Source organism: Pundamilia nyererei, unplaced genomic scaffold (assembly GCF_000239375.1).
Source record: "Pundamilia nyererei isolate P.nyererei 1_Seehausen unplaced genomic scaffold, PunNye1.0 scaffold00044, whole genome shotgun sequence".
NCBI classification, from domain to species: Eukaryota; Metazoa; Chordata; class Actinopteri; order Cichliformes; family Cichlidae; genus Pundamilia; species Pundamilia nyererei.
The window spans coordinates 1,910,637-1,925,389 of record NW_005187445.1 but is presented as its reverse complement, the minus strand read 5'-3'; the positions used below and the strand labels follow the sequence as shown (position 1 = coordinate 1,925,389).

General features: G+C 38.5%; 4 protein-coding genes across 5 annotated transcripts in view; 1 reads left to right on the top strand and 3 right to left on the bottom strand.

The window, feature by feature from the left end:
- Window positions 1–877: 877 nt before the first annotated feature.
- oard1 (O-acyl-ADP-ribose deacylase 1) lies at window positions 878–3,376 on the bottom strand. Its single transcript, XM_005731717.1, has 6 exons — window positions 3,247–3,376; window positions 3,003–3,111; window positions 2,728–2,893; window positions 1,557–1,615; window positions 1,326–1,438; window positions 878–1,188 (listed from the first exon to the last, which is right to left on the bottom strand). The coding sequence occupies exons 1-6, from the start codon at window positions 3,309–3,311 to the stop codon at window positions 1,041–1,043; spliced, it is 660 nt and encodes a 219-aa protein (XP_005731774.1). The 5' UTR covers window positions 3,312–3,376; the 3' UTR covers window positions 878–1,040.
- A 184-nt stretch (window positions 3,377–3,560) lies between these two features.
- guca1b (guanylate cyclase activator 1B) lies at window positions 3,561–5,508 on the bottom strand. Its single transcript, XM_005731716.1, has 4 exons — window positions 5,036–5,508; window positions 4,467–4,616; window positions 4,227–4,341; window positions 3,561–4,017 (listed from the first exon to the last, which is right to left on the bottom strand). The coding sequence occupies exons 1-4, from the start codon at window positions 5,237–5,239 to the stop codon at window positions 3,893–3,895; spliced, it is 594 nt and encodes a 197-aa protein (XP_005731773.1). The 5' UTR covers window positions 5,240–5,508; the 3' UTR covers window positions 3,561–3,892.
- A 1,731-nt stretch (window positions 5,509–7,239) lies between these two features.
- LOC102196148 (serine/threonine-protein phosphatase 4 regulatory subunit 2-A-like) lies at window positions 7,240–12,751 on the bottom strand. Of its 2 annotated transcripts, none has more exons than XM_005731715.1 (9): window positions 12,695–12,751; window positions 11,693–11,774; window positions 11,339–11,509; window positions 10,181–10,274; window positions 10,021–10,058; window positions 9,772–9,846; window positions 9,460–9,606; window positions 8,916–9,214; window positions 7,240–8,469 (listed from the first exon to the last, which is right to left on the bottom strand). In XM_005731715.1, coding segments are annotated over exons 2-9 (1,116 nt in total). In that variant the 5' UTR covers window positions 11,695–11,774; window positions 12,695–12,751; the 3' UTR covers window positions 7,240–8,179. The 2 variants fall into 2 exon arrangements, with proteins under 2 accessions (XP_005731772.1, XP_005731771.1); XM_005731714.2 differs by lacking the exon at window positions 12,695–12,751 and adding an exon at window positions 12,430–12,489.
- Window positions 12,752–12,943: 192 nt separating this feature from the next.
- Window positions 12,944–14,753, top strand: part of LOC102195861 (eukaryotic translation initiation factor 4E type 3-like) — a 2,498-nt gene continuing 688 nt past the window's right edge. The window contains exons 1-5 of the mRNA XM_005731713.2: window positions 12,944–13,113; window positions 13,955–14,027; window positions 14,327–14,421; window positions 14,506–14,566; window positions 14,652–14,718. Of these exons, the coding sequence (XP_005731770.1) occupies window positions 12,947–13,113; window positions 13,955–14,027; window positions 14,327–14,421; window positions 14,506–14,566; window positions 14,652–14,718 (463 nt within the window). The 5' untranslated portion in view covers window positions 12,944–12,946. The remainder of the gene's footprint in view (window positions 13,114–13,954; window positions 14,028–14,326; window positions 14,422–14,505; window positions 14,567–14,651; window positions 14,719–14,753) is intronic.

Genomic DNA, 14,753 nt, shown 5'->3' with positions numbered 1-14,753 from the left:
CTGTGACAGCAGGTCAGATGAAGGGAGATTTCCCTGTGCTCACTGCAGCACAGCTAGGTGGCTCTGCTGCAGTGTGGAGTCTAATTCCCAGGCAGGAAGGGGGATGGGAAGGAAGGAGGAGGAGGAAGAGAGAGGAGGCTGGTTGCAGTGATACCAAAGTCTCCCAGCCAGCCTGGATATACGGGAGGAAATGGGCAGCCATCCGCAGTGTGCACAGCGGTTAATGCCTTTTCTTCATGAATTATTGAAAGTGCCCCAAAGGAGAATGGGAGGCTAGCAGGCAGCACACTGTTCAAGCAGTCTCGCCACTACTGACGTTCGCGTTAATTACCAGCACCTGAAGTGAATATCATCGCACAGTTAGATGAAGCCCCCTTTAGAAATTGCAATAAAATATCTTGAAAGGAAAATGTATGTCATTACCTCTCCCCTTTCCACTTGAATTTCATCATGCGTTAAAAGGCTTTCCCATACTGGAGAAAATGGATGTGCAGGATTGACTTTGTGGTGTCAAATTCCCTGCTCTCTTTCACTCACATCTGGTCCATTGTTCCTCGGCTGCATTAAAGCACAATACCCCAGCAGATCAATAAAGAAGCATACAATACCTTGAGCATTTGCAGTGGCCATGATGAGCACTCCAGAAGTTATATGATGACCAGAGAGAAAGGCACTGTTTGCTCAACCAACAATGTAAATGCTTAGTGAAAGAAGGGGGAGATAAAGAGATAACTGACGCTTTATACTCAGTCCCGTGGTATAAAACACACCATATGAGATATTAAACTGAGTTCATCCGGGTTCATCTTAATTTAGTGATGAATACAGATTAAAATATTTTGGAAGTAGTCCCAACAGTCATTACAAAAAGGTTCTATAATAATACCACTACTAGTTGGATATGAGCTTATGTGGGTTCTTTTATAAAAAGAAAGCTTTATTTTATTTAACAGAGAAAATAACATGTTTCCAACTTTGACAAAAAAAAATCTCCTTGGCTTCATATACATCAGTATTTCAATAATTAACATTTCCATGAATCATCTGCGTCTGTTTTCCTTCATCACTGTGGTCTCTTCTTTCTGAGGAAGACTGTAAACTGTGATGGAGATGTCTGTGTGTTTGAAGACCTGATCCAGTATCTCTGACACGCTCGTCCACTTGAGTCGATCCAGGCCACAGCCGATACTGTCAGAGAAATAGATAAAGAATTTAACTACCACAGCAACTTAATAAATGCCACAATTAGTTGATTTTAAAATGAATTTGTTTATTATTATTTCTCTCAATTAAGGGTCACAAAAGAGAAAAGAAATCATACAAACCGAGGCATCGATATTCTTGATACTTGGTTCTTCAGGCAATGTGACCTCATGTCCTCCAGGCTCTGTCTCAGGCTGTCATAGGTGGGTTTCTGGCTTGCCTTTTTCTTTGTGATCTAAAATAAAGTAATAGAAAAAACAACATTTCATTGCACTAACCACAACAGCTTTTGGATAAAATCTCTCGATTTGTCTAAAAGTGTACATCTAGTGAAGTTTAATCAACATGTGTACCAGATAGTAGACAAAGCGTCCATCGCTTTTCAGTACGGCACACTGTCCTGTAACTTTTTCTGTTTGGATTATAAAGAATAGAAAGACAAAAAGAAATATAATATCCACATTAGAACAAAGCTTGATAAAAAAAAAAAGATTCATAAATCCCTAGACCCTTAATAAAAACACCGGAAGACACACACACACAAAAAGTTAGAAAGTAGAGTTGTTTATCAAAAAGTTTACTAGCCTGAGAACCAAACAAATCCAAAAGCAAAAACTCATGTGTCATTGCTGTGGCACAAAGTGTCTGTGCACTATCCTGTTCAAACACATCCTCCCTCTAATCTGCCAAGACATTTGATGTAATACTAGGCCTTGTTTGACACAAACATTTTAGAGAAAAACTGACGTGCCATTTTTAACAATTAATATGGAAAAACAAAAACAAAAGAGCAACACGTGTGCGTTTCAAGTCAGTGTTACACCATCACAGCTCATCTGTGATTGTATGACTGTACTGCTATCTTTCTATTCAGAGACACTGAATCTGTTGTTAATATCCTTTTATAACCAAAAATAAAGCTTCCAGACTGAAGCGTCCACATGATCTGTCAGTGCCTTGCAAAGCATTCGAGTATCTTCGTGTTGTGTTTAGAGAGACCCTGCACCTCTGAAAACTCCCCAAAACTTTCACATGTTAAGGCAAACTTATTCAACCTATTCCTCACTTCAAATGTTCTCAGAAACAAAGTTCAGCAAGTTATTTTTGAAACATAAGACAACGTTTCCAAACGAGTCAGCAGATGGGTGTTTGCTCAGTTTTAGGAGGTTACACAAGAGAGCGAGCACCTGTCAGTCATCCATTATGACGCTGGTAAGTGGCACGCCCAGCAGGATACAAATACAAAGTCACATTTACACATTTGTCATACGATACTACCTTGACTTTCTGTAAGAGTGAATGTGTGTGGAAGAATATGAGTTCATGTGTACACAGAGTCAGACAAAATTGATACAATGTGATACTCTCAGACAGTGTAGAAAAAACTCCTAACCGAGGCTGTTACAAAAGGAAAGCGAGTGAGGAGGAGGTTAAAGGCTTTTAAAAAAAACTGTGTCCATGCTGGTAAAATGATCACAAGACATCTTCATCCCTGATGAATCTTTAATGAAAGGGTTGACTCACTTTGCTCTTTTAACTCAGTCACCCCTTGAAACCTCTTTCTGAATTCCACAGCTATGCCTGCCCCCATACGGATGTCCTCGCTGATGCAGTGGGCCAGAGCTTCACGCGCAGGGCAGGAGAACAGGTCCCCGGTGACATAACTCAGCCTCCACTTGTGTTCTGCAGGCTAACCAGGAGGGGGCAGCATTAGACAATGTCGTGAAGCATAACGACGGAATAACAAATACAGTAAACACTGGTGTCTTGACGGAGAAACCCCAGAAACTGAAGTTTACCTTAGTTGTGTGGGTGCTGGCCGACATATGAGGTTCGGACGACATTGACAAGCGAGGGTAAAGCACTTGCAGGGCGATTTGATTTGCTGTTAAGTATCTTGAACACACACTACAAACACACGGAAGTATCGACATTCAATTTCTGCTGGAAGACCTGTTTGCTAGTTTGCACAGTACGCTGTGCGCTACTACAGTCGCTCGTATGACTTAAAAACTGCTACCTGCAGAAAGCTGTTTAACTTACGTAAATAACACCGTTCTCGGAAGGTTAGTTGGTTTGGAGGTGTATGAAAAGCTGCTACGTAACATATCGTCTCGCGAGAAATAGCGAGACCCTGTGGACGATCACGCCTTCGGAATGTGAAGGTTTGTCAGATACATATGCAAAACAAATATTTTAACTTTTTCATTAGAATAATTGCAAAGCATACTTTAATAGAACCCCATTTTTAACACTATACACTAATGTTTGTGTTTAGAAGTCTTTTATTCAACGCCTATCAATAAAAGTTGGCTACTTCCTGTGGTCTCCTAAATTTATTTGGTGTTTTATGTTTTAAGAAATTCACATTTGACATTTATTGTGATTTATTAATATGTTTATTGGATAACTCTTTTTTTGCTTATATTATTACATATAAGAAAATAAAGCAAGGGCAGACAAACAAAACCTACATCATCATACGCAGCAATAAATGAAAGCTTGTGAAAATCTCAGCACTGATGTGGACATGTATCTAAATATGATACAACAGCATATAGCACGTTAGCAGTCAGACAGTATCAGTGTTTTATTTTATATACATATAAACTGCAATATACACAAAATCACAATATGAATAGTTACACATCAGGATTGTGCATGACAGACTGACGGTCTGTGCTTCCCCCTAGAAGTCCGCACTACGGCGTCGCTCATTGAGCCAGTCTCCGGGGTTCACATCCATCTGCAGCATCTTCATCACCCACTTGTCCCTCCGTGCTCCATCGATGAACTCATCCAGTGAGAGCTCCCCTAAGTGACGCAGGACAGTTATTCTTAGTATACATTTCTTCATTCCTGATAGATGACCATTGTAAAGCTTGCACCCACCTATCCTTTTAATATAAACAAGCAATAACGAATACGCATACAATTTTACAATTAGTGCTTCACAATGCCACAGGTGTTTTAAATCATCCATGGAACATTTTAAGCCGTTAGGAACCATTGCAAACACTCACCATCCCCATTTTCATCAACCAGCTCAAATATCCGGTCAACCACTTGGTCTGGGGTCAGCAGATTACATTCTTCATCCAGCTCTCCATGGCAGGCTTTCTTCAGCCGATAAATAGACTGAGAGTTACAGGAAAATATGTTACAGTGACTCCTTCACTGACTAAAGTTCATTAGTCAGTCAATTCAGCTGCATAATATCAACTATGCAGAACGCATGGAGACTTTAAAATAGTAAATATTACCTCCACAATTTCTAGAAGCTCTGTTTTGTCGATGCACCCGCTTCCATCTTTGTCATACATTTTGAATGTCCATTTAAGTTTATGCTCCAGTTTTCCTCGAAGGACTAAGTTCAAAGCTGCCACATACTCCAAGAAATCAATGGTGTTGTCCTGTGTGCACACAAGGTTCAAATGTTGTGAAGGAATACAAGGATGTGACTAAGAACCTAAATGTTTACTTCAGTGTGGACTTTAACCTGTCAGAGAATAGGGAAAATTATCCATTATTCCTAGAGCTAAGCTGAAACATCCAGTTTGCCTGCTGTGTATACCCTGAAAACCCAAAAAGTATTCTCAGTGAAATTGATACATGAGCGTTTATGACATTTTTCCTTACTTGTACAAATTAAGTTAGCCCTCAAAATTGCTGCAAATGAGTTTTCTGCCCTTCAAATATTTAAAATGATAATGGGCATCAGCTGAAACAGCACAAGCAACCTTCCGAATCAACAAATGTGTATTAATATCTTGTCCTGCTGTGTAGTTTGGTAACAATGTTAAAATGAGACAGAACTGAAGTTTGTACTTACTCCGTTTTTGTCAAATGCTCGAAACATGTTTTCAATGTAATCTGCAGCTTCCTTGTTATGAGTAACGCCAAAAAAACTCTTGAACTCGTGCATGAACAGCGTTCCACTTGGGCATTCCACAACAAATTTTTTGTACCATTCCTGCAGCTCCGCCACATCGATTTCCTTGTCTTGGTCACTCTCTTCACTCAGGCGTTGACCCATGTTGGTAATATTTTTATTCTTGCTGAAAATAACAAATATTATCTCTTACATTACACAAATCTGGTTTGACCTGGTTACATTTTTTAAGCTTCCACCTACATTACAAAATGAAAAAAGTGCTCAGTTACAGAGTCAGTGGCTGCGGCTAAGTTTGTGCAAATCAGCAAAAACCAAATTGACCAATATGGCATGAAAGTCCATAGAAGCTGAATTGTTATTCGGCTCTCAATTGTGGCAAATCCTTACTGAAAGTGAGGATGAGACACAGACTGCTATGGATCACATGATAATGGATTAGAAATGAACACTTGTCAAATTCAATTAGTCCACAGCCAGATTATGAGAAGATTGTGCTGCTGCTTGTATCTATACTAAACTAGAAGAAAAACAATACTGTGTGTAAAAGTTGTGGGGGGAAATGACATAAAAGGGTTTTAAGGATCTCTGATTTCATTCAATTTTCACAAATTAAAATGTATTATTATTTAATTATATGATTTAAATTTACTTTAAGGCATAAAATGCCAAAGCTAAGGCCTAAAGTCTGTATAGTGTATAAAAGTTTTGAATCGAGTGATTTAAGGCTTTACAAAGCAGAGCTAGAATTCAAATTTTAGTTTTTGAGGTTATTTAATTGAGGGGAAAATCAAATGAATTGATAGAATGATCAAACAAAAGGTCAAGCACATTAAAATAAAGTATTACCTGTGGACTAATAAGTAATCTATTCCAAAATAGAAAGCTCCTGACCCGTCTGATAATTCACTCAGCTCAGTCCTTTAGTTATCCCTGGAAACCCTGACCTTCAGGTGCCAGGTAATTAACTGGTACCCTGATTACTCTATGAATGCCCACTCTAGTCTTACTGAAGCCTATAATAAAATTGTTGTCACTAGTGATGTGCATTTAAATCCACCTCATATCTTAAAATAGAAATTCTATTTTGGAAAAGGGTCAAACATCAAGCAGGCTTTTGTTGTTTTGGTTTTTTTTGAGTAGAAAGCAGACTTGGAAACAGCTATACTTTTTCAATAGAACACCAGCGTTAGCAGGATCTTATCTTTTGTTTATAGGTGAAAACATGGCTTGGCCCATTTCCTTCCTGGCTAAAATATGCGCTGACAACAGGAGTAGTGATAATCTTAGCTTAGAGGTTTCAAGGCCATTGAGGAGTCACTGGATGATATCCTTGCATGATTAAAATGATTCACACCTCCTGTCTTACACAAGAGATATTCCCCCTCACCCAGTCATCGTACAAAGGGTTTTACCTGTGCTGATCACCCGTTTCTACACCCATGCCTGGCAGTTTTCTGTAATGTATTATATATATATGTGTGTGTGTGTGTGTGTGTGTGTCATTGTTACTTCTAGAGTTTTAGCTTAGTAAAATAACGTCACAGAGAACTGCTGCAAGCTGGTTATTTTCTCTTTTCTATACCTTTCTCTATAAACTATAAGACTGCAGGGGAAGATCCCAGTAGATCAGCAGTTTCAGAGCAGCCTGTTTAGCAACAAAAGTCAGTCAAATCACCCTTTCTTCCTATTCTGAGACTTGCTTTGAACTTTAACAAGTGTTCGTGACCAAGTCCAAATGCCTCAAAGACATTTACATTAAACATTTGCACCTAATAATGTGGCTGTTGAAAAACACTATGCTATCAAACTCATGTTTTGGCTAAGGTTATGGTGTACCACCAGCATATAAATAAACTATGCTAACATTGACATATATATCGCTGAAAGCAGAACGTTTGAGTGGAATGATTTCACAAGTGTGACTAAAATGCTAGATATCAACAGATAGGTGATACAGACAACAACTGTACATAAAATTTCGTATTTTTCTCTGGGCTAAAATTTTATAATGTCAGGAAATGTTTCTATTCTCATAACATTTTGAGTGCAGCTAAACAATAATTCCCTGGACACAATTGTTGTGTTAACATTAACCCGGATAAGCAACTCCCTTAACACCAGCTGGGCAAAGTACGGTACACTTCAAATTTCAGCATTTATTGCTTTCCATGAATACTATGATACAAGCGCAAGCCTTCAGTTTCCAGCGATGATCAGTTTTACGAAGGCAGTGGACATTTATTACAAGTCTACAAAAACTGATTTACATACTGATACATACTGTAAAAATTCCTAATTATCAAAAGTGACGACTGTAAACTAAGGTATGACATACATACAGTGTAAAAGTACCTTGTATTCTGTTTACAGGGCTTGATGCAGAAATGGCTACCCTTAAGCAAAAGCAATATTCTATCTAACCAAACTGGTTACTACAATACCGTTTTATACTGGCTTCATAGAATGAAAACCAAAACTATAACATTTTCCACATCCTTCAAGGGGTCAAAGCTGACAAGTGCAAGATAATGTTAATAAGAAATATATTTACGGTATGTGCTTCATAGAAAAAGCAAACAGAAATATGTGAAGCATTGCTTCACATTCTATATGGCAGGTGTCCTCGTTCACCTTAAGAGACACATTCATTAGTGAGATAGTCAAAACAACTGTGCTTAGGCTAAAACAAACTCTATCAAACATATCTTTATGGAAATACATGCCGAATGAATAATGAAAATTCAGAGTACATCAGTTACATTAGTTATTAGGGTTCAATTATTACGTTCAGATATAAAAATCAGGGAAAAAAGATTAGAAAAACTTTTAGTCAACAGTGAAAAAGGCAGTCTCCATAATCTTCTTTTACATCCATGCCTTCCAGTTTAAAGACCAGGTGATGTGAGGCCTTGAGAATTGAAACTGATTAGGACAAAAAGATCCTTCTGTGAGGAATCTAGAGGTTCACATCACTCTTGGTCCTTACAGGTCCACAGTGCTACAGATATACCCTTGGTGTGGTATCATACAGTGTAAAAAAAGAAGAAAAAAAAAAGGTCAGATGGCAGACAGGCCTTGAAGTTAGTCAAGTTCCCCAGGCTCTATTGCAGTCTCTGCACTCTTTGAAATGCCAGCAACGCCCTCTGTTGACAAATCTGGTGAATTACTGGAAGAGGGTATCTGCTTGTCACTGCTTAAGTCATCTCCATCGCTGCTGTTTCCTTCCCCACTGTCCAGCTCAAAACTTTCCTCTGATGGAACAGGCTGCTCAGATTTGTCCACAGTGCTATCGCTCTTCAGACTGTGATCAGCCGTATCCTCAGATGAGTCTTCTTCCACCTCAGAGGGTCCTGATTGTGTGCTTTTTGGCTCTGGAAGCAAAGTAGAAGGTATTTTAAGTGACATTCTGCGGCAACTAACTGGTAGGCTATCCAGCTGAATATGTCAATTTAAAGACTAGTGCAATAATACTTTAATATGGAAAGACACATCAATGCACCTTTATCAGAAGCTTAGAAGGTATAAGGTGAGAGATTTTCACAAAACTATTCAGATCATTTGCCTGTTTGAAGGGCACAGAAATCTTGCTTTAACTTTAGGCTAACTAGGTTTTAGTCAGTTTGCATTTATGTTCTACTACAGAGAAATGGCAACAGCCAAGAGATCTGTACTAAAAAGATCTATGTTGTCTTTTTTGTAACACGTATAAGCCCCTGTGTATTTGGATTTATAAGAATGCAACTATTATGAAGACACTATCAATTACTGTAGTGTCAGAAGTCATAAAATAGCCTAAATAAGGATCATGAACACATACCATGATTGTCCGATACACTAGGTGTGTCACAAGATGTTCCACTTTTGTATTCTTGACCACAGGAGTGTTTTGAAGACTCTGGTGTCTCTGGCGAGCTCTCTGGCGAGCTCTCTGGCCCGCTCTCTGGCCCTTGATGGCAAGACGACTCATTTTTTTCATTTGTTGTTTCATTCTCCTCCGTTTCATCAAATTTCAGTCTCTTCACCTCTTGCTTATCACCATCAGAATCCTCTTCTTCTGGGTGTTTATTCTTTATCCCACTATTTGGCGTCATCTCACCTTCTGATAGTGAGGTTTCACTGAAACAAATACAGTAAAAACTGTTAAACAGATTATATACTGAAATGCCAGCCAATGAGTTGCTCTTTGTTTGTTTTTTTCTTAAGGCAGGGTCTTGACAAAACCTAATTATAAACGAGAGGTCAAGAGAGGAGATATAAAAAAACTAACAAAAAACTAAAAAGCAGGAATTAGTGTAGTGTAGTAGTGTGTCAAGAGTATAAAACACTCTTGATAGGACATATTACCAGATCAAACAACTTACCTTACGCACTGCTCCTCCACCTCCTCTGTGGCTGGCTCTGGTTCTTTGCTGACTGGACAATCAGGGAGCCCGTTGGTGGAAAGTGATGTTGGCAATGACAGCTTTGGTCTGTTAAGTGGTTTTGGTGTGTCTGGCCCATTCACATTTCTACTCCAAAAGAACAAACTATTATTTCTGACAGGCAAGATAGCTTTGTCTTTACTATACTGTGGTTGTCCTTATGTAATACGGCTTTAAAATGTTCCCACTTGCTAGCAGTTTATGAAGCAATTTCAAATTTGTATAAATCAGTCACTGACATTTTGCACCCACCTGTCTGTATACAGAGAAGAGTTGCCAGGAAACATCACCCCATTCATTCTGTTTATACTGGATGCCCCATTTTTCCTTTAAAGAGGTAGAAAGGCACAGGTAACTGGCTGTTAAATGGCTGCCGTAAGTGTGACTCAATAATAATGCATAAAATCTCAGGGGACCATTACTGTCAACAGAAGCAGCTTGAGAAAAATACAGCACACAGAAGAGCAAAGGAAACAGAATCTTAACAGCCAATGTACTCACTCTGATGTGGGGTAGATACAGCTCACCACCATTACATTCTGAAAAGGAGAAAAAAATATAAGCTTTTTTTTCAAGCCATGAAATGTACATTTACATTCTGATATGCTAATATTGTTTATCTTTTTGTTCAAATACTAAGATAATATGGTTTATTGCTCACCTTCTCCAAACCCCTGAGAAACTTGTCTGTTCCTGTGTAGTTTCGCTTAGGGTCCATAAGGAGTTCACACAGACGCTGAATGGTGAATGGGATTCTGTAAAGTTAGAGAAATATTTAGGATCAGGGAACAGATGATGATGAGTATAAGCAAGTAAGAGTTTAATACATGCAGCAAAAAAGAGAGAGAGAGTAAAAAAAGAATAATCTGCATGTATCTGGTCAGCCACAGTCATAAATGATCACAAGCTATGATGCAAATAATTTAGTGAGATTGCTTATTAACATAACACTTCATATAGTTTGTTTTAAAGTGTTAAAAGTGTTCCCAGTGCACACACCAATTGTTCAAATACAGATATTTGAGAGCAAGGCAATGATTTTAGAACCTAAAAAGGCTGCTTCCAACTAAATACGTTACTTTGCAAAATATGCCCAAAAACTATTCTCACTGAAGGTGGAATCACTAGATCTGCTTCACCAAACACTGTTGAATACACCCAGGCTACTAAGCAGGAGACGCTAGCAGTTGGTGATGTGAGGCCCAAAAGTAAACAAATGACTCCATCCAGCATTGCTGGAGCGCTTGCTAGTTGTACTCTATATGATAGCAAGATCACATCCCATTGTTCATTTTTTATATCACAATATTGTGCAACCTCCCAAAGAGTTATAATGTTAAGATACCTTGGGTATTGTTAAACACTTCTTTTATTCTTTTAATTAAAATTTCCAGGGGAAAACACTCGGTATACTACTGTGTCACTGCTATTGCACTATAAGCCTGCTGTTGGCATCTTGTTTCAGTAGATTCACACTGCAGTCACACTGCCTGCAAGATTCAATTAGCAATTCAGTATTTTTTCACCTATCAGAAATATCATTATTGCAGATTTTCTTAAAATATTGTGATATCATTTATGAGGGTATATTGCCCACCCTGTTAGTCACAGTGCAGCACACAGTGGGCAGAATAAAATATGAGTAAACCTTGTACATTTTTTATATAAAATGCATGCTCAAACGTTTTTGTGGTTATGTTTTGATTTAACAGACAGCATATAAGAATACCAATAATAAAAACTATTGGTTAAAACTCAGTCACTACTGAAGTTGTGACTAAGGATTTGTTTACCATTGCTCATTATAATCTTAACTCACCCATTGTATCCATCCACTATTTTTAAGATCCTCTTCCTCATTTCTTCAAATGGGACAAACTCTACATTGGGATTATGTGGTCCTCTCTGTTCTGGTGTTGCAGCATGAAAATCATCCATGACTTTTTCCAATTTAAACATGAAGTATGTTTTGAACTGTGACCATGGGATCCTGTAAGATAATGCAAGTTTGCTTTAAACAAATCTGCTAGGGCACTGCTGATTTTATTTGCAGGAAAACTGATGTCAGTATTTCTGTTTGGCAAAAAGAAAAGTGTAAAATTGTTAAGTGCAGTTGTGTAAAATTTGAAAATGGGTGTAGCCATCGTTCTTGACATGTACCCATTGTACTCACATCGGTTGCCCCGTCTTGGCAATATGACACAAAAATTGCTCCAATGGGGGACAGGTGTCTTTCTTCCCTTTCTTCTCAAAATCTGCAAAAGCCAACATTGAGGGGAAAAAAAGAAAGTTTAACTTTAATAACTTTAAAACAAGCTAGGAAACAACGCTGATCCCCAAGATAATAAAACAAATGCATGCGGCTGCACTGAACTAAATATGAAAGTTGAATACTTTTAAAATAACCTGAGAAGATAATGTTTGGTTTCAGGCTTCTCCAAATTACAGTGACATCAATTAAAATATTTACTGCTGCATCAAAAGACAATACATTTATTAAAGAAGACCAAATATTAAGTGCAACTTCATAAAATCCCCAAACCGTTCTCAGTTAACTATATGGAAAGTTCCCACAAGTTAGTTAGCTAGCATTTTATTGTTAGCAGCATGTTGTGACGTTATCAAGCTAGCTGTTTACATAATCGCTAAGCGTCCGTGGGGAAATAAAAAGGTGTAAAGTGTGTGAAGACGAAATTTTTGCATGCAGAAGACAGCATTAAAATGGTGAAATCATGCAGAGACTGAATTCAGAGACGCTAGATGCTTCTTCTAAACGCTAGTTGTTGTTGATGAGCTAAGTTACGAGATAACGTAGTTAGCAAACATGAGACATTTTGCTCATGGCATTAAACCAAACATAAAGGAAATAATTAAGCTAATAATAACTCATTTAACAACTGCAAACATTGCCTTGAAACGCTTCCAACAATGCGTCGATGTCCATTGCTGTGGCCAGTCACAGGCAAGAAATACTTGCAGGTTAGTATCACGTTAGCAGGTAGCAACCCAACAAAGCTGGTGGCAGTGACGACTGCGCATGTCAGCAATTACGTATTCACATTTGCGGAAGACGCGAAGATCAACAAAGCAGAGCTCTACCCCCCGCAAAGAAATAAGTTGCTAAAATTAAAATACTTGTTATTCTCGCCGCGGAGGTATTAATATTTTCATTTACTGGATGTGCAGGATTACGTGACGGAAACTTCTCGATCGCTCTGGCGCGCTGTAGATGCCGCAGGCAGTCAGCGGGGCGTCATCGTTTTGTGTTGTGACGGCGCAAACCGGTGAAGCGACCAATGAGTCAGCAGCTGATCGTGGTTAGTTTTACCTAAGGAGCCTATATATTTACACCGCGGACGACGGCAACAGTGAAAGCAAGACATCGGCTAGTTTTTAATACGTGGTCACTTGGCTTTCAGTGGTAACGATGGCAGTTCCAGTAGCTGCATTACAACTGAGCTCATCATCCAGCCCGAGTCTGCTGGAGCACAACATTCATATCAGTGACAGAAATTTGGGAGGGATTTCTAATAACAATAACAATGGAAATGACACCCTGCCTTTACATTCTCCGTGGACATTCTGGCTCGACAGGTAAGAAACTGTTTCATTTCACCTACTCCCGCTTGTCTTAGCAGTTGCTGTAGTTGTCTGGGTGAACTCTTTGTTGTTGACCTCTTATGGAGAACAAAGAGGGGAAATGAATTTATCAGGCCTCTACTGTAAGTCAGGCATTGCAGCTTAGATAATATAACAAGTGATCTTAACAGCAAAACGCGGATTGTTGTTTTTTTTTCTTTATTTAATCAGAAAAGAACATTGCACGAGATACACATACAAAATTTTTGGTAATGGTGATGCAGCTTATTATCTGCCAACTGTTTCCTGTCTGACCTACATAAACAATTCCTCTTCTTGGAAGGATCTTAAAATAAGCAAAGGGTGTAATTATTACTGGCTGCCTGAATATTAATAACTCGGTGTGATTTCAGATAAGGTCACTGTACGTTCTTATTAGCACAGGTGTTATTCTGTTGCTGCTCATGTCATTGTTATTGTTTAGTGAGTCACTACTTCTGTTTAAGTAAAATTTACTTTTACTTTTCAATAAAGTTTCTAGTTTGACACTAAGTAATCACACTAAGTAAGCAACACAGAGTTACACAAGCCCATCGTCCACTGTGTGCACAAATCAGAGGGTGCAGTGTTCAAACGGGGTCAGTGTTGTTTACTGTTTACTGGCGTTTTTGTCATCTGATCCCCCCCCCCCAAAAAAAAAAACTCTCTACCTCATCCTGTCTGCTCAAAGGGCATGATCTGGACACATGTGATTAATATAGCTCAGAAAAACGGTTTATTTAGTTGATCTGAGATATTTATAAGCTTGAATTTAAAAAAGAAAAGAAGGTAGAATCTGATTTTCTTTTTGTGATAGATCTCTACCAGGAACAACAGCAGCTGAGTGTGAGTCAAACTTGAAGAAAATCTACACTGTGGAGACTGTCCAGGTACATGACTACACAAAGTGGTTGTACATTTGTTGGTGGTTGGTGTTTAAAATGTTTATGATTGATGTCTTTGTATTTAAAAGCAATTCATAATTTTATTCAAAGTACTCTCAGCTCTTGACTAAGCGTCTTGTAATAGGAATGCCAGTTTATCAGTGGGTGTGTGTAGATAAGAGTAATGAGGAAGTTCTTTTTGGCCACTGCAAAATATCATCAAGGCCAAATGTCTGTACTCTGTGTGTTGGTAAATGGTTCAATAAAATGACCCATTTCCTCTGTTCACCTTTGCTCTGGAGTAGAACTTTTGGAGAGTTTACAACAACATACCTGGGGTCTCCAGCTTGCCACTGAGATGGAGCTATCATCTGATGAGAGGAGAAAGAAAACCACTCTGGTGAGATGAACCTCAAGAACAACATTTGTTTTCACATGATGTCATTTTTATCATTTGTAATGGCACTTCCTTGTTTGCATACAGGGAAGAAGAAAGCAATGCCAAAGGTGGTGTGTGGAAAATGAAAGTACCCAAAGAATGCACTGTAAGTTTTACAACACATTTAAGCGTTTGTTTTGTACACTATCTACTTTCATGATCATTAAATAAAGCTGTCTTCTCATTTATAGTCTGCTGTGTGGAAGGAGTTGCTTTTGGCTATTATTGGAGAGCAGTTCAGTGATTATTGCGCTGCAGGTAAAATTCTTTTAAATGTTCTTGACTGTGATTAT

Excerpts from the sequence above, each read along its gene's own strand:
- oard1 (XM_005731717.1), bottom strand. The coding sequence starts at position 3,311 with ATGTTACGTAGCAGCTTTTCATACACCTCCAAACCAACTAACCTTCCG. Across the intron at positions 2,894-3,002 it reads CCAGCACCCACACAACTAAG|CCTGCAGAACACAAGTGGAG; the intron begins GTAAACTTCAGT and ends CCTCCTGGTTAG. Across the intron at positions 1,439-1,556 it reads GACGCTTTGTCTACTATCTG|ATCACAAAGAAAAAGGCAAG; the intron begins GTACACATGTTG and ends ACTTTATTTTAG.
- guca1b (XM_005731716.1), bottom strand. The coding sequence starts at position 5,239 with ATGGGTCAACGCCTGAGTGAAGAGAGTGACCAAGACAAGGAAATCGAT. Across the intron at positions 4,617-5,035 it reads GAGCATTTGACAAAAACGGA|GACAACACCATTGATTTCTT; the intron begins GTAAGTACAAAC and ends GTGTGCACACAG. Across the intron at positions 4,342-4,466 it reads AGCTTCTAGAAATTGTGGAG|TCTATTTATCGGCTGAAGAA; the intron begins GTAATATTTACT and ends TGTAACTCTCAG.
- LOC102196148 (XM_005731714.2), bottom strand. The coding sequence starts at position 12,463 with ATGGACATCGACGCATTGTTGGAAGCGTTTCAAG. Across the intron at positions 9,847-10,020 it reads TGTATCTACCCCACATCAGA|GAAAAATGGGGCATCCAGTA; the intron begins GTGAGTACATTG and ends ACCTCTTTAAAG. Across the intron at positions 9,215-9,459 it reads GTGGAGGAGCAGTGCGTAAG|TGAAACCTCACTATCAGAAG; the intron begins GTAAGTTGTTTG and ends TATTTGTTTCAG.